At 42.1% G+C, this 24,393-nt stretch overlaps 1 protein-coding gene across 3 annotated transcripts in view; it reads left to right on the top strand.

Annotated features, from left to right (window-relative positions):
• AIG1 (androgen induced 1) overlaps positions 1 to 23,327 on the top strand; it is a 123,805-nt gene extending 100,478 nt beyond the window's left edge. For all 3 annotated transcript variants that reach the window (XM_086461166.1, XM_086461165.1, XM_086461164.1), the window contains 3 exons: positions 9,596 to 9,711; positions 19,346 to 19,509; positions 22,644 to 23,327. In XM_086461166.1, coding sequence (XP_086317292.1) covers positions 9,596 to 9,711; positions 19,346 to 19,509; positions 22,644 to 22,681 — 318 coding nt within the window. In that variant the 3' untranslated portion in view covers positions 22,682 to 23,327. The remainder of the gene's footprint in view (positions 1 to 9,595; positions 9,712 to 19,345; positions 19,510 to 22,643) is intronic.
• The last annotated feature ends 1,066 nt before the right edge of the window (positions 23,328 to 24,393 follow it).

The following is a 24,393-nucleotide window of genomic DNA, read 5'->3' as shown; positions in this document are numbered from 1 at the left end:
ATCCAATGTCTTCAGGTTAGAAAGAGGATACTTTGGCTATCTTGAAGCCAGAAATATCCTCCTGTGAAAGCCTTACTGTTAACCCTGGGAGATTGCCAGATACTAGAATTTAACATGGCACATTTTATGTACAGATAAACTTTTCAAGTCAGTTAAAGAGATTTAGAAAACGTACTGATAAAAATTATTTCTCCTTTTGAGGCATGTGCAATTAGATTCATGATATGGAAGGAGCTGGCTTTTCAAGGACAGGAATACTGTTTTCCACATGAGTAAAATTGTTTTAAACCATTGCTAAAATACATCTGCAAGCTTTCTTTAGTGATTTTTGTGCTAGGAATACATGAGACTCAATGACTTTACTAGCACTTTTTCAGCATGACCTGCATAAACAGTCAACATTCATCATGCAAATTAAATCTCAGTGATACATGTGACAGAGTGTGAGTGTGTGTGTGTGTGTGTGTGTGTGTGTGTAAACATTGATTTTAAGGATCATTCTGAGACAAGAATATATTTCTTTGCCTAGATAAACCCTTTTGCAAATAGTAGTTTAAGAAATTCTAGCGCAAATGGTTCAACTGATAAGAGGCAAATAAGTTGAACAAAATATGTAGAAAAATGACTTTTCATAACAGTGATTAATGAGTGATCCTTGCACAGGATGTATGTGTGTGTATGTTCCACATTGTTAATGGTGTGTTTTTTCTAAGGATTTTATGGCAAAAATAAGGACTTGAGTTTGAAAGTAAATTGGGGTTCACAGGGTTTGCTCAGCTGTGGCTGAGTGCACAGAACCTGGCCTTTGTTGATTCTCTTGTATTTTAAAATCTGCTAATGGTAGTGCAACGCATGCTGTCAGGAGGTGACTGGGGAGCTTGGCCAGGCACAGAAGGAACAGAAAGCCTGGCTAAGGGTTCGCAGCAAAAGGAGAGAGATGCCTTATGTGACATTGCACTTTGCATGTATTTAAGATACCTGGATACATGACATGCAGTAAAAATAGTTGTATTGTGTTAGACAAAGTTAAAGAAAATTGAACATGCAGCGATGCTGTTCAATTTGGCAACGTGGCACTGGTTTTGCACAGTTGTGCTATAGCAGATATGCCGTGTCCTGTCCTGTGCCGTCCCTGCCGTCATCTTCTTTTGAGTCCAAGTGACCAAGATTTTGATGTGTCAAGTTTAGGCATTATCTGTGCCTGCCAAACATACTGATGGATGTGAAGGGAGGACCTGTGGTGACTGAAAGAGGCCAAGATAGAAGCAAGGATGCATTGCCCTGGGAGATGCTGAATCAGGGCCAGGAGGGCACAGAGCGGTCGCTTGGGCTGGTAGGATGGGAGCTGCAAGGAAGCAGCTGGAAGCAGCAGGAGCTGAGGTGGGAGAGAGACAGACAACTCGGAGGGAGGCACTTGCAGAAGCCTTCAAAAGCAGAGGGGAACCAGGACGGAGGGTCGATCAAGGTAACAACTGAGAGATGCTGAAAGGGCCAAGATGTCTCAGAGCTATAGACTTGAATGAGTAGACTGGCTTTCATAACAAATTTTTGTTACTTCTCTATACATGCTTGCTCACCTTAGGCTGACACCCAGGAATGGAACTGAGGACTATGATGTGGTTCTCCATTCCTCCATAACTACCCTATGTGACCTCAACTGAGGCGCCCCGTCTCCATCTTGCCCTGCTGCAAAATGGGGATAGGTTATCCTGCCCCTACAGATCTGTACAACCCTACAGGCTGCTTGCTGTGAGGGTATGCTTAGTAATGCTTTTGAGGTGAGTGCTTCAGTGATTGGCACTGTGGAAATTCTATAGATAAACACCTATATATAACCTCCCTGACACTAGTACAGTCATAGGGGTGAGATCAGATTGACGCTGCTATTTCAATATGTAGTATGTACTGCATTTGTCAGAAACAAGAACTAATCCATCTATATCAGGTATGTGTGGAGAAAGTGATACAGTTCCTGTTAAGCCAGATACGCCGTGTCCACTGTATTCGTCTACAGAAAAGAGGAAAAGAGAGGGTAACATTAAAAAGGAACTGTTCATTTTCTTTTCAAAGAAATCTACGCTCTTATATTGATTGAAAATGGTTATCTCTGGCTCTTGTGTGTTTTGTGGCATTACAGAATATTGGTCTTTGTTTAGATCATACAATACTTTTTCCTCCCTCCAACCTACAGTAACAATTAACAAGCTGTCTGTGGCTGCCTTAGAGTGCATCCTGTGCATCAGCCTGTCTCAGTTAATAGTTATAATTTCTCATTTGTAAGAGGAAAAGTGCTACCAGCGCTTTCAGTCTCGGAAGGGCTCAGGCTCGCTCAAGGATTCCAATTTATTATGCACCCAGCTCTGATATCCTGCTGCTCTCTTTATGGATTAGGCTGCCTTGGTGGAAGGTATCATCCTTCAGATGACACATAAATACTCTTTTGCCAGCTGTTCCTTTCTCAGAAGTTTCTCAACAAGTAAATCGTAATCGTGCCCCTTGTTTTACTAGTTTCTGATCTGGTTCTCCATGTTACTCTGCTAGGAGCATGCAGAAAATGCAGCTTTATTACTGCTATTACTCTACAAATGGTGCTGACTACAACTGTAGGGGGGGTTAGGCCTATTAGTATTGGTTTCTAAGTTGAGTACACGGGTAGTGATTTTCAAATAAAAGGAATGGGCATAGGTCATTTTGCTGGTCGTTTGTAAAGCCTGTAATCTCAAGGTGCTGTGCAAACCCCTGAGAGGTAAGAAGGAGATGCAGATGGATTGCTTCACTCATTCTGGCATGCAGCAGCTGTTTAATAACATGTAATCTCATTGTGAATTCAGAAAAAAAAAGTGAAGGGTAGCATCCTACTGATGGAAACTAGATTTTACAGAGGAATTTAGAAAGACAGAAAGCAGAGGCAGCCAGCAGATGCAGCAGTTTGCCCAGCAGGGTGCAAAGAAGGGGGCCTCCATCAGATTCATACCAGTGTAAGTCTCAGGTGGTGGTGTGATGCGGAACAGTTTCCCCAGCAGATGTTGGAGCAGCTGCCCCTGCCAGCGCAGAGGCTTCGACGCAGATGCAGCTTTCGGTGGTGGATGCAGCCTTCCAGGTCCTGGGCTGCACAAGTTCTGTGGGCGAAGACCCGTCTCCAGCCTCCTTGTTCCAGGAAGCACTAGGACTTCCAGGAGGCTCCCAGTCCATTGGTTAAAATGTTGGTGACTTCAAAGCTGCAAGGCCTCCTTTCTTGTCGCTGGACTTTCGCTGACTCCTAAGAGTGTGGGCTGAATGTCATGCCGAAGCCCTGTGAATAGAGGTCTATGGCATTTCCACTGAACTAAAATGTCCTGTTCCCAGTTTATAGTCTGATCAAATTGAGCAACAAGTCTCAGTCTTTGGTTGGTTGAAGTGAATTATAATGACGACTTATATGATCCCCAAACAGTTTCTCCATCCCTGCAGAACTTCTGCATACTGACTGGGTATCTGAGAAGGCAGATGCTTCTTTAGACTGAACTCCTTGTCGTAAAGGTACTTCTGGACAGTCTCTGCAGATAGGACCAGATGAGTTGGGAAGATAGCACTGCCATGTTTCTGCTAAGGACAGAAGATACCAATATACAAAGCTGTCAAATTAGCACATCTTGAAAAGCTTTGACATTCTCTTTAAAACATAGTTAAGGGAAGAGAAAAGGCCAAGCAAGGTATTGATGAAAATGGTGTTAAAAAAAGCAGCACTTACTGGTTGGAAGATAAAATATATAATCAGGCTTTCAAGAATGAGTACTTAATTGTCCTGAAGACTGTTACAGAACTCATTTGTAATGTATCTGATTTGCATAAAATCTTTTTTTCCAACTACCTGTTGTAGCATGCACCTAAAATGATGAAGCACAGTCCCCCATCAAAGCTCGACTTGTCAAGTCAACACTACAGATATTGCTGCCTCTTTGTATCACAGAATCCCGGAATCACAGAATTGTAGGAGTTGGAAGGGACTTCTGGAGATCATCTGGTCCAACTCCCCTGCCAAAGCAGGTTATCCTAGAGCAGGTCATACAGGAACACGTCCAGACGGGTTATGAATATCTCTAGAGAAGGAGACTCCACAACCTCCCTGGGCAGCCTGTTCCAGTGCTCTGTCACCCTCAGGGTAAAGAAGTTTTTCCTCATGTACAGGTGGAACTTCCTGTGCTCCAGTTTGTGCCCGTTGCCCCTTGTCCCATCGCTGGGCACCACTGAGAAGAGCCTGGCCCCATCCTCTTGACACTCGCCCTTTAGATGTTTGTAAGTGTTGATAAGGTCCCCTCTCAGTCTTCTCTTCTCCAGGCTAAAGAGCACCAGGTCTCTCAGCTTCTCCTTGTGGGAGAGACGCTCCAGCCCCCTAATCATCTTTGTAGCCCTCCGCTGGACTCTCTCCAGTAGTTCTTTGTCCTTCTTGAACTGGGGGGCCGAGAACTGGACACAGTATTCCAGGTGTGGCCTCACCAGGGCAGAGTAGAGTGGGACGATGACCTCCCTCAACCTGCTGGCCACACTCTTCCTAATGTACCCCAGGATACCATTGGCCTTCTTGGCCACAAGGGCACATGGCTGGCTCATGGTCATCCTGTTATCCACCAAAACTCCCAGGTCCCTCTCTGCAGAGCTACTCTCAAGCAGGTTGACCCCCGACCTGTACTGGTGTATGGGGTTATATCTCCCCAGGTTCAGGACCCTACACTTGTCCCTGTTAAACCTCATCTGGTTCCTCTCTGCCCAGCTCTCCAGCCTGTCCAGATCTCACTGAATGGCAGCACAGCCTTCCGCTGTGTCTGCCACTCCTCCCAGCTTCGTATCGTCAGCAGGTTTGCTGAGGATACCCTCAGTCCCTTCATCTAGGTCATTGATGAATATATTGGATAAGACAGGCCCTAGTACTGACCCCTGGGGAACACCGCTAGTCACAGGCCTCCAGCTGGATTCAGCACCCCTGATCACAACCCTCTGAGGTCTGTAAACTGTAAGTTGTAATGAGATTTTCCAGTCTCAAATGTCATTAGGCACATACGTACCATGTGGGAGGTGGTGTGTATTTTAAAAATACCTTTTAAAGAGTCAGCCTGGAGAATAGAATGCTCTGGGGAGACTTTAGAGCGGCCTTCCAGTACTTAAAGGGAGCCTACAGGAAAGTTGGGGAGGGACTCTCATCAGGGAGTGTAGTGATAGGACAAGGGGTAATGGTTGCAAACTGAGAGAGGGAAGATTTGGATTAGATATTAGGAAGAAGTTCTTCACTACAAGGGTGGTGAGACACTGGAACAGGTTGCCCAGAGAAGTTGTGGCTGCCCCTCCCTGGGCCAGACTGGATGGGGCTTTGAGCAACCTGGTCTAGTGGAAGGTGTCCCTGCCCATGGCAGGGGGGTTGGAACTAGGTGATCTTTACGGTCCCTTCCAACCCAAACCACTCTATGATTCTGTGATTAATGAGCAGAGTTTCTCTCAGGAAGCAGTGGCAGTGGTTCTAGGAATTAATCTGTGTGCAGCTCTCGGGGTGGGTTTTTTTGCAATGTGTGCTAATTCACCTTACTCAGAGGTTGCTCCTTAGGAGTCAGTCTCCTGAGTGTTTTCTGGATCAGATTCTCCATATGATAACCTTCCTGCAAATTCCACTTGAGCTCTGCGCGTCAGGCTGATTTCTCTCCGTTTTCATACTTTGTTACCAGCAGTTCAGGATTCAGCAAGCCAAATTTCTTCCCTGCTTGGAGGTGATGGGACCTCAGGAAGCAGCACCATATCGTGGACACAAAATGGGGAGGAAATTGCAGCTTGTGGCTCTGCAGAGACCGGGACTTGCTGGCAGACCTAGCAAGCATAAAGATCTGTCAAAGCTCCCTTCCTCACTGCAGGGACAGACAGTGACGGGGCACAAGGGCTCTGAGTAGGGCAATGCTGCAGCCAGGTCATGGGAGCTTACAGCCACGCTTCAGCTCACAAGGTGGTCTTGGCAGATAGATCCTTCAGAGGGGGGTTAAAAATGGGTCTGTCACTGCCTTGGCCTTCTGGGGAAATAGGTGTTCATGGCTGCGGGGGCACCTTGGCAAGTAGCACTGCAGTTGCAGCGGGAGAAGCTGACAGGGTACATTTTCTTGCAAGTAGGTATTATTACTGAGCCCAAGCTAAGAGCTCCTGCTAATGACGGGGTTCGTTAGCTCTCTTGCTGCTGCCCTGGCAGGGCTGGGGGCTACCGCGAGCCTGCGCTCACCCCAGGGCACACATGCAGTGAGTGTCGCCTTCCTGGCTGATGGAGATGGTGCTCCCTGATGGAGCTGGTGTCCCTGAGCAGCATTGCTCAGCACAAAACTCTAGTGTCAGCATAGTCACACAAGTAAAAATGTCTTACTGGTCTCAGTGGGAGCAGAATAAGATGTCCAGGTAAAAATGTAATTTTGCTTGTAAATAGTTAGTCCATAATAGAAGTGCCTTATCAACATAGCATTGATTACTAGTGCTAGCATAGTTTACTACTATTATAATATCATGCTAGTCATTATACTCTAGTTATAAATTTGTCCTTTTCTTAAAGACTTTAAATGGTGCAAAATAACAACCACTAGAAAGCTGTTACAGCAGCTAATCATCCTCACCATTTAAACCTCCTTGTTATTTGAACATTCTCATTCCTTAGTCTTCTCTCAGGTAAGCCCCTGGAGATTCTTGACGAACAAGGTGAGAAATGTTGTGCTGTCCTGCAGTCTGCCAGTAAGTAAAAAGGATCAGTCCCAGAGATATCAGTCAGGCATCTTTGATCAGCACAGTGTAATCTCTTAACAAACAGCTCAAGGAAGCATCAATGGCGTTTTCTTTCTAAGCCTCAGATGCCCATTGCCCCAAGTTTATTCAGAAATCAGGTGGCAAAAGCGTTAGAGGGTATGAAATTTCTGGCCTCCTGCAGCTTTCCCAGCCCTGATGGATCCCACTCCAAGCACATTTGACCCCTACTTACCTTCAGTAGGCTTCAGTCCAGGTGCCAGGATGATTCAAATTTGGTCTTTATAGCTCCAGAGTTTTCATTGTCATTGTTTGACAGAAGGCATCCCTGCCTACAAAATTTCATATCTTTTAAATTAAGGGTTTTGGAGGGGCTGAAATGTAGGAAAGGGAAATTTTACCTTGGTTGTAGTTTGGGTAAAGCAGCTGAAACAGCTTTTTGGAGTGGCAGTTTCACTAGGACATTTTAAACCAAAGTCCATACTGTGGATTTGCAAAACTGCAGTGTTTTCAAGTAGCATCAACATTTGCTATAACAGACTGATTAAAGATACCCGTCTCTGATTTTCTCCTTACACTTTTAATTGCACAGTACTTTTAACAGGATTTTGTACACAAACTCTTTAGTGATACAACTCATTATCCTTTTTCCCCCCCTTACCTTTAGAAGAGAGCAGAAGGGAAAATTTAGGAAAATAATGACCTATTTTATTATGTAACCACAGGAACTGGGAGGAGGGAAGGAAGACGACTCTAGATTAAGGGTTGATTGCTGAAATTATTCTAACTACTTTTTAATTGGCAAGCTGTTGAGTTGTTATCATCAATGAAGAGTGCATCAACAAGCAGTATCTAAAGCAGTAAACATTTCAATTGAGAAATGGAGCGCACAAGCTCTGTAGTCATCATTGATGCAGTGAAGAGTTAAGACTAAGTGACTGGATCACAAGAATACATCGTACAAGGAATATCAAGGGTGGGGTTTGGAGTTAATAGTCTTTGTTGTCTTCTGTTTTTTTCTCTGAAGACGTTATGGAGGCAGGGCAGGAGACGTCTGCACAGCCGCCAGCTACCCTGCTTTGGGGCTGTGCAGAGTGAGGTACTGATTTCTGTCTGAAGACCTTTTCCATACAGATGCAAGACGTACAGGTGAATCTCCAGGGCTTGCTTTGCTGTCAGTCCCTCTTAATGGATTCTGAGAGTCCTGTGCAGTTTATAGACCTCTCACCTAATAGTGGGCACCTCTGTCGCAGACCACATGTAAGGCATCTCTGCATTCCATTGATGCTGATTTATACTGTTTAAAGGGATGGGGGTGGAACAAGTTGTTAAAAGATTAAGAAATTGAAAGCTCCCCTAACTGCTGTATTATCCACCTGACATTCTCCAAATGCTAGTCATTAATTAATAATGCCTTGAAAATCAGAGCAGTTACCCGATTCAAATTGTGTTACATCTCTGAGCCAGAGCATTTCTATTATCTTATCATTTCCCATTCAAATAATTCTTCCTTCTCTGCAGTTGTTAAAGGCTCAGACCCCGCTCTGTTTCCTCTCATTTGAACATGCTGTCCACGCAAGGAAGCGTTTCCACTCCTATCTTCACGTTGGTGAAAATCGGTGTGGGTCCACCAGCTCCCCTCAGAACTACATGTGAACATCTGATGGCAGAATGTGGCCAACATAATCTTCTTTTACAGTTAGTGATCGAGTGCTCGGGGAAGGATTGAACCTGGTTTAGGGCTTAGGCTGCCTTTGCAGTCCTTGCATCTGCAGACCTCCCTGTGGACTGGGCAGGAGAGTTCACAGTCACAGTCACACAAAGCCCCAGAGCCAAGCTTTCAACCGAAGTAATTCCCTTTAGACACCAGTGATAACTTGGCCCCATGGTGGCAAGGCAAGATATGTTTCTGGAGTCACCAATAATGCTGGTCCTAGGTGAGCTATGTATTCAGAAATGATGGGGTTTATTTCCTGGCATGTTTGTTCTTCGCTTATGTATATTTTCATGCCTGCCAGCACTCTGAAATCTAGATATCGAGTGTTGGGGGCAGGCTAGATGTAATTTTTCATGCTGCTGACATTAATTGGATGAACAGACCTTCTCAGAAGGGGCAGTGTAGGAAATGTGTATGGAAGAATGACAAAATAAGGAGTTTCACAGCTAAATAAAGACAAGTGGCTGAAAATGGTTTTTACAGCTTTGGCTTTCATATGTTTCATTTGGGAATCTAAAACCATTTTGCACAACTAACAAATTAAGATTCACAACACCTTTCTGAAGAAGATAATTGCCCCTGTCTTACAGATGGAGGAACAGAGATATTGAGGCTATCATTTGAAAATATGTCCCCTGTTTTCAAGTCCCCAGATTGAGATACATTTAAACCTAATTCTCAGAAGCAGAGAATTTATATTCATTCATTTGGCATTGTTTGTGCTTAGCGTCTCTGAAAATCACATGCGTTGCATCCTAGCTTGAATGGTCAAAATAACCGAGGTGATGTGGCAAAGATCACAGAGCAACTGCAAGGCCAGACTGGGACTGTGGTCTGTGTCCCCTCATGCCACATCCCCTTTTTACTCACTGAGTATCTGCCTTGAATTCCTGGACAAATGGAAAAAAGCACATTCTGCTCACTCAGTTTTCCTCTGCTGTCTCAAAAAATTGGACGTTATAGTAATGATACTGTTGGGGTTATTGATCGACTCCATAGAGTCATTTTACCTTGTCCTTTTAATCGTCAAGAAATTGTCTTCAGGTTTTTCTCATTAAGTTTCTTATTGTAGAACTAGCATGGAAATGTAGTGAGAATCATTTCTATCACTGGTTTTCCCTGTTGTTCTGTTTTTTTCAGCATACAACAGTTTTGCCCTTTGTATTAATCGAGATGAGAACAACACATCATCAGTATCCCAGCAGGAGCTGTGGACTGGCTGCAGTGTGCACCTTCGCTGTTGGCTATATTGTATGGTAAGGGCTGTACATGCTGTATTTTCATATTGTATTGGGGGTTTTGTACTGCTAAATTTGGGCACATATTTCATTATGGATATAATCGCTAACAGATTCATGCTGCATGCCTCGTTTGGTCCAAGACCTGGGCTTTGTCTGGTTTCCCCAGATGCTTATATTTTTAGAAAGTATATGCCAAACCTCACACAACAGGAATTTGTTGAACAATCCCATGTAAGCAGTGGTCTTTCCAAGGGTACATTTTTCAACCTTTTTTCAGGCTAAATGTTTTTCTTGGACTTTAGTTTTATTGCTTAGGGTTTTTGTTCTATCAAATAAAATTGAGAATAGGCAAATGATTTCCTGCATCAGTATTTAAGCGGCAACAGAAAAGATAGAACACTGTCTTTTAACTTTACTAGTTCATAAATTCTTTCTGTAAAATTGATTACAGAATAAGCCAGTAATCCAAACACTCTGAAGTTTGTTTTAGAAAACGCAAATGTTTGTGAAAAATCAAACTAAACCAGAAATAACCTTTCTTACACAACATTAAACTAAGTCTTTGGGCAGTTTTTATTCTAGGACCTGACTCACATGATAGAGTTAATTTACTTTGGTCATTCTAGCATTTTATTTTTCACTAAACCTTTGTTTTATTTACAGTGCTCCTTTGATACCATATATCCTTTATCCTTTCTGCAAACATTTCATGGCCTCTTATTCTCATATTCTTTCTTCTCACCTCACAACACCCTGCCTTCAAGTAAGAGGATATTTCAAAATTGTGGATAATACTGCTTTTTCCACCAGTCAAGTGAGATAAAACTAATGAGAGAGGAACACAGGCTTAAGGCAGTACTGTCATACTGCTTCAACTATGCAACTTGCCCCTCCGGTCCAATGAAAGGGAGGCCATTATTCATCCACATCTATGCACACTGAGTGATCATAAAATGCTAGTAATCCAGCTGAAGTGGGATGTTGTGTCCCAGGACAACAGTCTCATTCTTCCGTTTGCTTTTATAAACATACATATCTTTCTTAAAAAAGAATAATATTTGTAATTGTAAGATAAGGACAGCCTCGTGCAAAAAGGCACGTAGTGATTCCTTCAGGAGAAATTGATTTTTTTCAACCCATATATAATAGCGCATAACTGGTATTTCTCAGCCTTCCTCTGAAGTGTGCCTAGCGACAGATTGGCAGAGTTACTGTACCTGTGATCTGACCTCCTATGGCAACTCCTGTTTTCTCAGACACATGCAGTAGTATTCAATAGGGATAGAAAACTGAAACAATGCAGTTCTGCAAGTGAAATAAAACCAGAGATGTCTTAAAATCTTTTGAGAAGCTGTTACAGTATCAATGTGACACTCATATGGCTTGATCACTGCAATACATCCGCATGCTGCAGCTACAAGTACAAGGTAAAAGGAAATTGTAGGACATGTAAAGCATGGGAAGAAGATTCTGCATTAAGAAATTAACTACTAAGCAGATACCCAGTTACAACCTATAATCATCTCCCTTCGCTTTCGCTGTTTATTGGTTTTGCCTACACATACATTGTTTCTGAAACGGGTAGGGCTACTATCAAGTGACTCACCTTCTTCCAAGTTGTGATTTCTGTAAAGATGGTCTGAGGCAATTGTTTATTCAGCCTAAAGGTCATCCTGCGAAATTCTGCACTTACAGCCTGTTTCTCCTTCTGCTCTTATGAAAGAAGGTCCTTGGGGAAGACTGGAGGCAGACACAAGCTGTGCCATCATCTGCAAGTTCTGCATGTCTTCAGCCTGCAAGTGTTACTGAATCCTCTATCCAAGATTTGGTTGAGGCTGCAAGCCAAACCTTGGCTTGTTGATATCAATATAATGTATCTCACCTTCAGAGGTTGGGAAAATTTACCAGAAAGTATGAAAAGTGAGGGTTTTTTCATCCCTCTCACTCAGAATGTGTGTACCTTTCACAGCTGAGGTCCACTGCCTTCCTGCTGCTAAGTGACCATATTGACGTAGAGACCCTAATCACTTAGAGGGTTTGGAATTACTTAATTTGGATATGCTGCCCTTGTTGGTGTACCATTTAGACCCCTCAAGGTTAGCACAGTGCATTAAAATGAGACCACACCTGCAAAGGACCTAGTTACGTACAGCCTGGTGGAACTTCCTTCCTCTGGTTGTCCGTGGGTCCTCTGCTGGGGCTTAGTTCTTGGTTGATTTTTTTTTTACCTAGAAGTTTGGTGTCTGCTGCTTGAGAATTTGTTCTTTGTTCTTTAGGCCGAATATGTCATTTTTCGCTCAGCAGAGGTGTTTTCACAGCAACTGTCTCAGTATAAAGTGGAGCCAGTTTCTAATCAGATGTTCTCTATGTTTTGCTGTTGAATTTTGAACTCTCTCCCCACCTCAGCTGAACCTTTCTTACCGTGTTATGTATCACGTTGCACTTTGTACTGTAAAGGAGAATTCAGGAGGATATTGTTTAGGTTTGATTCTGTTAATGCATTTTTTTCAACTCCAAGTAGAGGAGAGCTTCTGTTTTATTTCATATGTGACTGAATCTTTCACCTATGAAAGAGATGGAGGAGTAGCAAGCTTTTATTATATACATTTGATAAATGAGAAAACAGGCAAACAATTCTGAATAGAATCACTGAAGTTGGAAGAACATAGCTAAATAACTTGATATTCCCTGAGCATTATACAGAGACATGTTATCTGAGTAACATAAAACTGTTTTCTATTTTTCTTTCTTTTTTTTTGCATTCTCTCCCTTCAGTCAGAGAGCATTTGAGTAGGCACGCTTAGCTCATGTGCTCTCTGTGAGGGGGAGCTTTCCCTTGCTCTTAAGGAACCGTGCCCAGGCAGAGCATTCACAGACTTGCATTGCCTGTTGCAGACCATACATGGACTTTCAGGATCAAGGCCATGGGATAAGACGGGAAAGGCCGATTGGCTTTATTTAGCATGGCTTGAAAAGGTCACAATTTGTATTGAATTGTTAAATCTAGACAGTGCTAAGAAAACCCGAGAGCTTGCCAGTACTACCAGAAAATACTGCCAATGGGTGTATGGAGTTGGTTGTCAAGGAACAGAAAAGAGCCAGAAATGTGTTGCTCCTTGTAATACGAATGACCTCATGGTAACTAATGTCAGAGCCTAATATGTCCCTAAAATAAACTGAGACAAATAAGTTTATTTTAAATGGTTTTCTTATTCCCTCTGCTTTTGAGTGCTGGAGGATGCCAAAAAACCAGACCCTAAGAACCTGACTCCACTGCTCTAGTCATGCTGGGCTATGTGTTGGAGAGCAAAGACTTGATCTGCTCTCTTGTTGCTGTCTCAAATCCACGAGGAGCTGCCTCCATATGTGCCAAGGTTGGACTTGACTTGGTCTTTCATTCTTTGATAAATCTATTTAAAGAGCTCAGGTACCTTTAAACTTTCATTTGAAAATTAAGTTTCTCTTGAAGTGACTTTAGGAGAGTTCTGTAGATTTGCCAAGGGGAGCATTTAGATGGAGTAATTTGCTGAATTCTTCTTGAACAAATTTAAGAAAGGAATGTACACTAAGAATTTGGAATAAATTTGAGATCAACGCTGTCAGCCTTGCTGTAGGATTTCCACTAGCAATTCTCCATAGAAGGAGAAGAAGAACAGAAGGAGCAGATGTTGGCAAAGGGTTAAAGGTGCGGACTGCTAGGACAATCCTTGACATTCAGAAGAGAGGGGTGGAGAGTTAGAGCATGAAGCTTGGTGGGAATTGACAGCCATATCAGTAAAGAAGGGCAGGATTGAGAAACCAGGATTTCTGAGGTTGCTGGTGCCAATGGAGCAGGCTGTGCTAGGGTGTGCTGAGGGTCTGTGTGTAGGGAGGGGGTCATGAATGCTTTTGGAAGTGAGCACTGGGGACAGAAGTTCAATAGAGATCAGAGGAATCGGTGGTTGGGGAAAAAACAAGTGAAAAGTCCTTGAGGCGAGTAAAAGAGATGAACTAGAACCATGGCTTAAAAGAGAAACGGGTAAGGAATTGCGCAGCCTGAAAGCTGAAATCATGCAAGTAAGTGGGAAAAGCTGGGAGGGGGAGAGAGAGACAGGCTTTGAAATCAGAATGGAAGGTTGATGGAGAGGTGGGTGATAGATGAGACAATGCAGAGGAGGAGAAAAGAGTTGGAGCCAGAGCTACTTGGAACAGGAAAGAGTAGGAAGAAGTAGAAGCAGCAGAAATAGGCCAGGAGAAGATTAGCGTCCCCTGTACCTGACCCAGAAGGAGAGTGGGAGAGCAGAAGTGCTTTCAGCAAGAGAAGGCTGCATGGATCCTCAGCCTGTTAGGTCTGACATAGCCATTACGGACTGTTACATTCTGGCTCCCCTCCTCCTCCACATCCTCAAACGTTTCAGTCAAAGCAACAGTACAATCACAGATGACATGCATGGATAATACATTCTCACTTGCTTGTGCAACTCCCTAAAATATAGCTCAAGAAGGCATAGCAACCATTACTATATTTAAAATGAAATATTATTTATCAAAATAGATTACTTCCAAAGATGATGACACCTTGCAGTGAATCTGCAGAGTTTCTGTCATTCTATCTACCTGTACATAAACACAAATTTCTGCTTTGTTCATCCCAGAGGATGCCAGCACCATGTCATGCTGAGTATGTTTTGCATGTGACATTATTTGCAGCTGCAATTTTCAAGGACTTGTCTTCTTCTAACCATATAAGCCACTCCATATCAGTAGCACAGTCCTATGACCCATGTATTGTTCAGCACCACTCAGATCAATGGAGAAGAATCCGGCATAAGAAACTAGAACAGGACAGGATGATTGCTGTTATTTCCTAACTGATGACTGTTTGTTGAACTTATTTTTTAGTTTTAAAATTTCTAAACAGTGTACATTCCTGGTGTAGGTGACTTAGGCCTGGCTGGCTGCTATTAAAGAAGCCCAGCATCTTAATGTAGCTGAGATTTTAACAATTCTGATTAGATGCAGAACACGCTGTCTTACAGGTTGGGCGGGGGGAGGGGGGGGATCATAAGGATTTATGAAAACATGCCTCTCATCAGTTGGTATTAGAAACCGTAAGTAGAACAGATTTAGTGTGGGTCATTGAGCTCCAGCCTCTGAAAGCACAGGGTTGGTCCCTACTCTATAACCACAAATGATTTGTTCGTTCAAGTTTTGAATGACTCAGCTGCTGTAAGCCTGTCACCTCCTTTGGGAGACATTCCACAATTTAATAGTTCTGGGTAAAGTTCTTGCTTTCTGTGGAAAAGTAGGAGTGTGATGGTAGAAAAGATAATGAGATAAAAGCATAGAAAATGCCCATGTTCTGTTGTTTGGTGAAGAGTAGCCACAATGGGAACTGACATAGGATTTGTTTGGGACCAAAGATTCAGCCTTCTTTTCTATCAGTCACTGGAAACCTGAACAGCGCAGAAGATGTGGGAAAGGATTTGCTGCTGCAAGAAGTAACCAGAAAGGAACTGCCATATTAGATCAGAGTAGTCACGTATGCAGGCTTTAGCCATAGCTGATGTCAGATGCTTCGGGAGACGATCTAGCAGGCTGTTTTAGAATAACCAGCCTGTAAGGGAAGTTTTCTTCCAAAACCTATGTCAAAAAGTAGATGCTTGGGTCCTTCAGCCTTGATGGTTTATATACCTTGTACTCTTTGAACTTAAGCATAACCACACATTCTTACTGCTTGTACAGTCTCCTGACTTCAGAAGCTTGCTAGAGTTGCACACTATGGCCCAGAGAAGAGGAATGGGCTAAGTAGACTTCCAAACTTGTATACTTCAAAACTTTTTTGAATATCTTTATTTCAGTGATGTATCACTGAAAGATAGGGTAGAGCATTCCAGAGCTTAATTGGGTGTCATGCAGAAAGGTATTTCCGTTATCAGATTTGAATTTTTTGTGTCTGAGTTCTGTTGAAATGCTTCAGCCATTTTATGACACGTGTTATTATTCTGTGTCCTCTCATTCACTGCATTTGAAAAGTTGCACAGCCCCTCATCTAGTAGTTCCTGTTTCCGGAACACATAGTACTGATTGTTGTTTGGCTGCAGATTTCACTGAAGGACTCAGCTTGGGCAGGAAATGGGTGGAGACTCTCAGAGTTCAGACCACAATGTGCCACCAAGCTGTGATACCTGTGCAAGTGCATTCAGACTCCTGTAGCTGAAAGCAGTGATCATGAAGGAGCAGCTGTTTTCTGCAACTTGTCTCCCATTGCAAAATCTTTTGGGTGTCATGGTTATCTGACATTATATCCGCGTGTTGAGCTTGCTTCTACCAGGACTAAGTTTTACACATGCCGTTGTAACAGCTGCATTACTCAAGGCAACAAGTAGAACACACATAAAACACAAGGTTCTGACAATTTTTTGTAGTCACTTTTTCTCATTAACAAAAGATCTATAGCCGAAAAATAAATGTAGATGTATTTTCTCGGCATAGTTTTAATTTCCTCCTGATTACTTTGCTAGGAAAGGTATGCAACATCTACTGTATGCTAGAAGTGAAAAACAGCAACAAAGTCAAATTCTTTAAAAAGAAGCAGCATCGTGTGTTTGCAAATAGCTTTTTCTGATTTCTGCACCAACTGGTTGAAAATTTCTGAAAATCACCATGTTTTTTAACAAACATTTTGATTTGAATACAATGTGTGCGTATTTCCATTCCTTCTATTCTTACTAGTTCTAACAAATGGCTAAATGAGCTTAATGACCTGTAACATACTCACCTTTGAAAACACACGGTTATGTCTACATGGACTGCCACGGAACCAAAATGCAGGGAGGTTCAATTTAATTTTATCTTTTCAAAAGTAGCCAGTCCAGTTTTAGCTTGAACTTTTTCTCCTCTGTTTATTTTTATCTAAACGACCCATTTTTTATACCTGTTCAATAACAGTCTTAAATTGGATCTAGATTTGCACTCCTAAGTAAATCTTAATGCATGCTCCCCTGTGCTTATCTAATAATGAGGTTGGACAGGAATAATGACTACTAGAACTGCAACATTGAAGGCATTCATTAACATTAGTAATCAGCAATCTTGTGTGGAAGCTTTATGCCTACGGTTGATCAGCCCTTTATTGTGTGGTGTCGAGGTAGCTTGTATTCAAGCAGGAAGGAACCCACTAAGAAAGGCCATCAGGTGAGGTTTCCATGGCAGCAGTCATCACTTTGCTGCTCCCATTTGTGGTATAGACAATGCAGGAATAGTCCATGTGTTACTGCTCAGTGGAGAGAAGGCTCATACTACTCCATCCCAATGTAGTGAGCGGCATGGTACAGCTCATTTTAAGGAAGATCAGGGCCTCTGATCAGGTGGGTTTGTGACCGTTGTCTCCCGAGTGGCGCTCAGTACCCCTTGTGCTCAAAGCAAGAGTTCCTTTGGCGTGGCTGCAGTGGGGACAGGCGTACAACAGCTACGCTGAACGCACGAGCAGTATCACCAAGCAGTGAATGGGCTCCTGTGCTGGGCAGCAGAGAGCAACGTGCATGAGCTGTACTCAAAAACTCTGAACTAACCAGAGATCGCTGACATTCGGGAGCTCATCAGTGACTTATTGGCTGGATTTAGGAAATACTTCCTCTTTCCAGCATAAATGTGTTCTAGTAAATGCCATTTCTACTTGGTTCATGAAGTTGGCTACATAGGTGCTGTTTAGAAGGTCCCTTGAAAAGTCCCTCTCTAAAGGTGCTTTGCAGTGCTGGGCAGTTTCATTACAGGAAAAAAAAAAAAACAAAAACAGAGAAAACAAATGAAAAAGAAGCACTGGACTTTTTTCAAGCTTTTTTCTTGGGGTTTGTTTTTCACAGAATGATCATAAAACGAAAGCAAATGAATCTTAAAAACATAGGCAATAATAGACACTCCCTGCTAAGCCAACCTGGGAGCAGAGGACATCCCATTACCTTCCACCCAAGTGTCCCATCTTTTTCTTTAATCAAGAGAAACATGGTATTCCCTGTTACCATGGGTTACACAGGAGCCCTTTATTTTTTCACAGGTCCTTTCATCTTGTCAGGTTAATTCTGGCACAGAAGAATGTTGTGGAAAATAACTGTGAAGTACAGAGATCATTTTCCATATGTGAACTCATTTGGAGAAAGGGGTTTTAATCTGCATTTAGATGGTGCAGATTAATTTACTGACACATGTAAATTCCTACATGAAGTGTCCAACTATTAAGGGTTTGGCTGTAATAAAAGCTTTTCTAAGGAGGAGGGAAGCAGTGACAACCATGTACATTTCCAGGGTAATGGAGAATCATTAAACAGGGATTCTGTACTCTCTGTGTGACAGGCATTTATGGTAACAGCTTTGGGTGGACTTCTGTGTCTCTGCCCTTCAGGAGGCTTTAACTGTTGATCTAGTGATCAAAAGTCCTCCTTAAACAAATGGAAGTATGAGCAAGTGAAGCAAATCATATGGACGTGGAAATCCCCATCAGTAATAGTCTGTGCAGCTGCTGAGTCTTCTCTAGCTATGCTTCACTGTGAGCTTCTCTCAAATTGCTGGGTCAGAAAGGGAGAGATTTACATTCTTGAAGAGCGCCCAGCAGCTCACAGGCCCCAGCCCGTCTCACTGAGCACTTTTCCCAGTTAGCCTCTGTGATATTTGCTCAGTTGTTTGGCAGCATTTGCCTTTCTTAGCTTCCACCTACTAGGACGTATAGGCTCGCTCTGCTCACTCTGACTTCACTCACCACGTGAGATCGCAGCACAAAAGCTATCCCTTCAGAGGGTACAGGTGTCCACTGCAGTCACACACAGCAAAACCACGTACCTGGAGTGCTTGAGTCTCACTGCAGTGAAGCTGACACTGTCTCTTGGGTTAGTGTTCCAACAATCTCTACTGTAGCTGAATGCTAAAAATCTCTGTTGCCAGCAAACCACCATCATTCCTTTTCCTTTACTTATTGAGTGTGGAGCTGGGCAAAATTTCACTGATGTGGTGGTTTCTTTTTTTTTTTTTTAATGTTTATCCTACCTAGAGAAAAATTACTAGATCCCAAATGATACCAGGTAACTGAAAGAAGAGGTGGAGCAACCTAAAAGACAGGTGCTGAAGAGCTTATTCTTTCAAAGAGAAGCTGAAAGATATGTTTCTGGCAAACCCAAAAAGTGACGCACGTGCCAGGTGTAGTGAAGAGAAGCAGCAGAAACACACAAACGTACAAAAATGAAAGAAGGATGCTGCAGAAGGCAGAGAGAGTTGGGCTGTGTAGGAGAGCCTGGAGAACCCTGAATGCTTTTTGGATAAAGAACCCCCTGAAGCAGGGGGTGCTGCAGATTCCACACTGCCGCATGAAACAAGGGTGTGTATTCCTTGTAAACAGAAATGCAGCAAGGAAATACCTGCCTACATCAGAACATGAAAATTGGCCAACTGCTCGTATTAAATTTAAAACAAAGCGGTAAGAATGTGGGAAATCGGTCATAGTTTCATTATTTGTGATGTCTGTTCTGGGTGGATGTCATCTGCTGCTCCAGTTCAGTTGCAACTTGCAGTCCTTTCAAATAATTATTTTTCAGGTTACTGTAGCTAAGCCTATAGCCCAAACTACTTTTGAAAAACAGGGCTGTAAGAGTCAGTACTTGTTATTTTTGTTTTGTTTCAGGGTGTGCTGGATTCACCACGTTACAGGAGTGTGGGTGTACCCGCTTCTTGAGCACCTCAGCCCAGGTGTCAAAATAATCTTTTTTGCAGCTGTTACCGTATTAATTAACATATTCTACTTGGTGGGAGAGGTCCTGAACAACTACATCTGGGATACCCAAAAATGTGAGTATTGTTTTAGGACTATTAAGTCATGAAATACACCACTGGGACTTGAGTATGCTCCCCTGAAATTCAATAGGGTTTTAAGATGGCTAAAACAAAGGAGAATGACAGAAGTTCCACTGAAACATCTTGCTTGCTTGCTCTTAAAAGCAGCTGATGAACGGAATGGCTGCTGGAGAGCATGATGAGCTATGAATATGTATTTTTTAAATAACTTCCAATACTAATTTAAGAGCTGTTGGCAATTACCTGAGAGGTTTACAACCCACTTGGTTTGCAACCCACTTATTAGCTGATGAACCCATTAAATGGAGCTAGAATGAAGTATCATTCTGTGGGAATGCTGTTAATGGTAAGCTTAGACTTAGAAATAAAAATACGTGCTTTTAGTATTTTCAGGTATAAGGTGTTTTCCGCTTATAAATTTACTCAAGGAAAATGAAGATGTTATGTCAGTAAAATAATAGGAATGAAAGATCACCTTAGTACAGGGTAAACATAACTGTGCAGGCTCTACATCAGCTACCCTGCCTAGGCAACCCATTGCTGAGTAGAGAAAAAGGGAAAATAAGACAAACCCAAGATTAAAAATAGGTTCCTTCAATCAATGAAAGACGTTTTTCATTTATCAAATTGCCAGAAATAAGCAAACAACATTCATAATCACCGCAGTAGCAAATCGCAACTGGAGTGAAATCCACGCTCCGTGGGAATTCTGTCATTACATTCATTGGGCCCTTAACACGTTGGGACCATACGAACAGCCTGTGTCCCCTTTTGGGAAATTCATTGTGCACTGGTTAATACATGTTGAATTCATATGGTAGTCACACAAATGCTTTTTAACAAGTCCTCCGGTACAAGGTAGAACCTAATGCCAGAAGCTCCGAACAGTTTTACTTGCCATTTGCTCACATTAGCACCCAGGCTTAAAGTGTCTTTTTGCTCTAGAACCAGAGATCATTTGTCACAGTGTTCAAGTCTAGTTTTCAGTCCTCAGTTTGATGTCACATTCACATCTGTTCAACTTACTTAAGTTAATTCAGGAAAGAAGTTTCTAAAAAAGGCAGGAATTTCACTTGACCTAAGTCCTGTGTGAAGAATAACAATGTGGTGAAGAATCACCTGTTCTTACCAAGTCATGAATAAGTAAATGGTGGAAAATATCCCTCACTATTCCACAGTGTGTATAACAAAATCCTTGGTTCCCTCCACCCTAGAGGAGCTAAGATCAATTGGGTCATTGTTCCAACCTCTTCCAAGGTTCACCATGGCCTTATTATCCTTTCCATCATTTCCTTGATTTGGTTAAAGAATAGTGATCCAAAGTCCGTTGTGGTTTAAGCACTTGCAAACCAGAAAATGCTATGAGTCACCTGCTGGTTTGCTGTGCTTGAAACACTCCACATAAACCTAACCTGAAGCGTATGGCAGGCACACCACAAACAGTAGAGATGTAAAATAATGCCAGTCTGTCACCATACGAGACTTGGGAAGATACTGTTTGAAAACGGTACATTTTAAAGGGGCTTTTGAGCAGTAAGCTTGCAAGTCAAAGCAGTCTGCCAGGAGGAGATTTCTGGGGTGAGAGGGGGTTGGTTTGGGTTTGGAGTTTGTTCCTTTTCCTCTGGAGATGCATTAAATAAAACCTCACTACTGACAAAATGATTTGCAGTTAGTTTTTCCAAGTTAGACCACAAACATGGTAGGCAAGGAAAAATTTGCCCTTTGTACAAGCCAGTGTCTGTCCACAGCTTTAAGGGTATCTGCGTTCCTGCCGAACTATTTGGTGCATCTGCAGCAGCGTACTTCAGAAGAAAGGAAAGAGGCTCTTTTAAAAAGGCAAATAAAACAGCTCATTTAAACCTATTGGGAAGTTCTTTCCAGCAGAAAGCAGAAGACTCAAGACTGGCTCTGGAGCAGCCTGGTAAACCCACTGTAATCTTTTGGACCTGGCCTCTTGTTTTGGTTGTTAAACCTTCAACTGTGGCTCTTCCATTACATTGGTTTGCCAGCAACTCCCAGGGCCATTGTACTTGGGCTGCTGGCAGGGCGCAGACCCATTTGTTTCTGTGTTTCTTCTTTCAGCAGGGCAGCTCTGCAGTCGTGCTTTCTAACTGCAGATGGGTCTTATTGTTTCCGGTATTGGAATTAATTCTGGTTTTAAAGTGCCTTTCGGTGTACCTGCTGTCTATGCGAATATTGCATTAGCAGGTGATCTTACTTGTGACTGGATTCTCAAACATTGCTTGTCTTTTGCCTTCAGTCCTCGGGAGTCTTTCTTTTGCAGCATGCAGCAGGCCTGAAAAGCTCCAAAAGAAATATTTGTATTTGAGATGTCTGGCAGAGAGGGCTTAGTCAGAAGAACAATACTTTTGTCAGATACCAATAGTAATTCATTGTCCAGGAACAGGCATATGAAATAGCTGAATGTTTTCATTGCCAGAAAAAACACAATCTGCTGCCCAGCCCAGACTTTGCTCAGCATAGAAAGGAGACAAGCCCTGCAGCAAAGATAAGTTCTTTAAGTAGCCCTACACTCAACTCTCCTGATATTACTGAAAGACATATCCATTACAAGAAAAGAGAGGCACCTTGTCAACAGTAATTGATTCTTCTTTTCTGTACTCTCAAAAAAGGGAGATGTACTTGCAAATATTTAAAAATCCAATGTTGAAGTGGAGGGGTGCGTAAAGTTACTGAACTCTGAAACACAATTTTAAAAACTTGCTTTCAAATAAAGTCGGCTACTTAGCTTCAGCTATAATAACATCTACTTTAATTTGCTTGTAGGTAAGCAGAGGAGGTGAGGGAACTAACTGTTCCCAGACCCCTGTAGCCATCAAAGGCTGAGCGTGCTGCAGGAGGTTAGGCTGGTTTGAAAACGGACTGGTCCGGAGGGAGGGAGGATTGTGCAGTTCATTACTGGACAACCACTGCCATCAGGTGTGCAGATGCTCTTTTCGTTCACAGCAGGTGAGATAGCACATGCAAGAGCATGTGAGCAAGTAGGGGAGAAACAACAGCAATAAAGGGAAAAGAAATATTAATGCATTAGAAAAACCTCTTTAGGTAAACTCTTCATTTTTATTCATTGAGAGATTTTTTAAAAGCTGTTCTCTGTATGTTTTCAGGTATTGAAGAAGGAAAACAAAAGCCAAAATTGGACTGAACAATAGAGGCAACATGGAGGATTGTTTATGGCTCCATGGAAGATTTCTCATCCCCAACTGGGGCTGGCATGGAGAGGAATCTTTTGGAAAGGAGGAAGTTTATTGGGCCCTCTGCTCAGTGCGAGGATATTTTTGATTTTTATATGGAGGGAAAATGATTTTAGCTAAAGCATAATGATAAATGTTTCAACCTCCGTTACTATTTCTCCATGCTTGCATGTGACATATGCATATAAGATGTATACTTATCTCCATGGCATTCTCAACGTGCATTTCTTGCATCAAGTCAGTCATTAAATCAGTAAGTCACTAAGTCTTTTCACTTCCACAAGAAAAACAATGAGTCCATTCTCTGTATGGTTTGAGAAAAGCTTAACCAGATAGGTCTAATATGGGGAAACAAAACAATCCTATATATTTCAAAGTACAGTGTAAAAAAAATACAGTAGAAGTTAATTGCATGAATGTATCCAAAGAAGAATTCAATCTGACTGAAATAGTAATGTAACACGATGTAACAGCTGCCTTAAATCAGTGATGTTAATAATTTTATTAGTCCAGTAAAATCTTACTTGCGGTGTTAGACTGTCTGAATATGATGCAACTTTTCTTAAATAGGTCTAAATAAAGATCAAATTATCCCTACGTTTCTGTTTCTTCGTGCTGATTCTTGAAATTCTAGATGAATTGATAGCATTTGAATGATATATTTTCAGGTGTTCCAGTGCCAACTGGAGATGATATTCTTCTACATGAGGATTTTTCTTATTATTTTCCTAGTACAAGACCTGGTCCTGCATTTTCAAGTTACAAGTTCTCAATAGGTGGACTGAGCCATTAGTGTTGTACCAGAGAAAGCATTTAAGCCTTACTTCAGGAAGGCACGTAAGCAAATGTTTAAAGTTAAACATACTCCTGTTTGTATTAGGAATTCAGTTGCAAAATACTAGCGATTGTTTAAACTTGGCAGGATTCTGTTTAATTATCAGACAATCAAGAAGGAACTCTAGTAGGCAGAAAAATTGTCTAGAATTAAAATTAAGTGAATGGAATAATTTTCAGCAAGAAATTATTTATAAAATGTAACTTTATTATTCAAATGTCTTGGTATTCACATCACGTATTTATTCATTAATGTGTTTATATTTATTTATTTTTACACATGCAGAGCACTTCAAAGATGTATGATGTTAATGTGTGATTTTTGTTAAAGAAACCTTAACCATGTTTCTGCACTGAAACATTTCTGGGGGAAACTGATCTCATGCAACTCATGGCATGCCTCCACAGTATTTTTTAAAACGTATTTATGTGCACACTATCATAGGAAACAGTGCAGAAATTTAACAATATACTTTTTGGTTGGTTTCCTTCAAAAATAAGGCTTCTGTGATGATACTGTTTCTGTGACTGTCTGTCTGTCCTCTCAATAATTTTTAACTTGTTGGTCAGAGTTGCAAAGATTTCAAAGCTAGGCAAGTTACTAGAAAGTTCATGGAAGTAAGTGGCCAGATAAAGAAGAAGGAACTCTTGTGGTGGTCCCACAGAGGGAGAGGGCAGGACACACAAACCCAGCAGAATTTGGAAGCAAATTAGCTGTAGCCATGTGGCCTCACATTAGGGATGTTATGTTCATCTGGACCTGAGCTAGGCACTGCGTATGTCCAGTAGTACTGCAACATGGTTACTTTATCCACAGATAACAAGGGCT

The sequence above is a fragment of the Leptosomus discolor genome, chromosome 2, assembly GCF_034619465.1.
Source record: "Leptosomus discolor isolate bLepDis1 chromosome 2, bLepDis1.hap2, whole genome shotgun sequence".
Taxonomy (NCBI): Eukaryota; Metazoa; Chordata; class Aves; order Leptosomiformes; family Leptosomidae; genus Leptosomus; species Leptosomus discolor.
The sequence above is the reverse complement of the archived record's forward strand: the minus strand, read 5'-3'. Positions and strand labels throughout refer to the sequence as shown.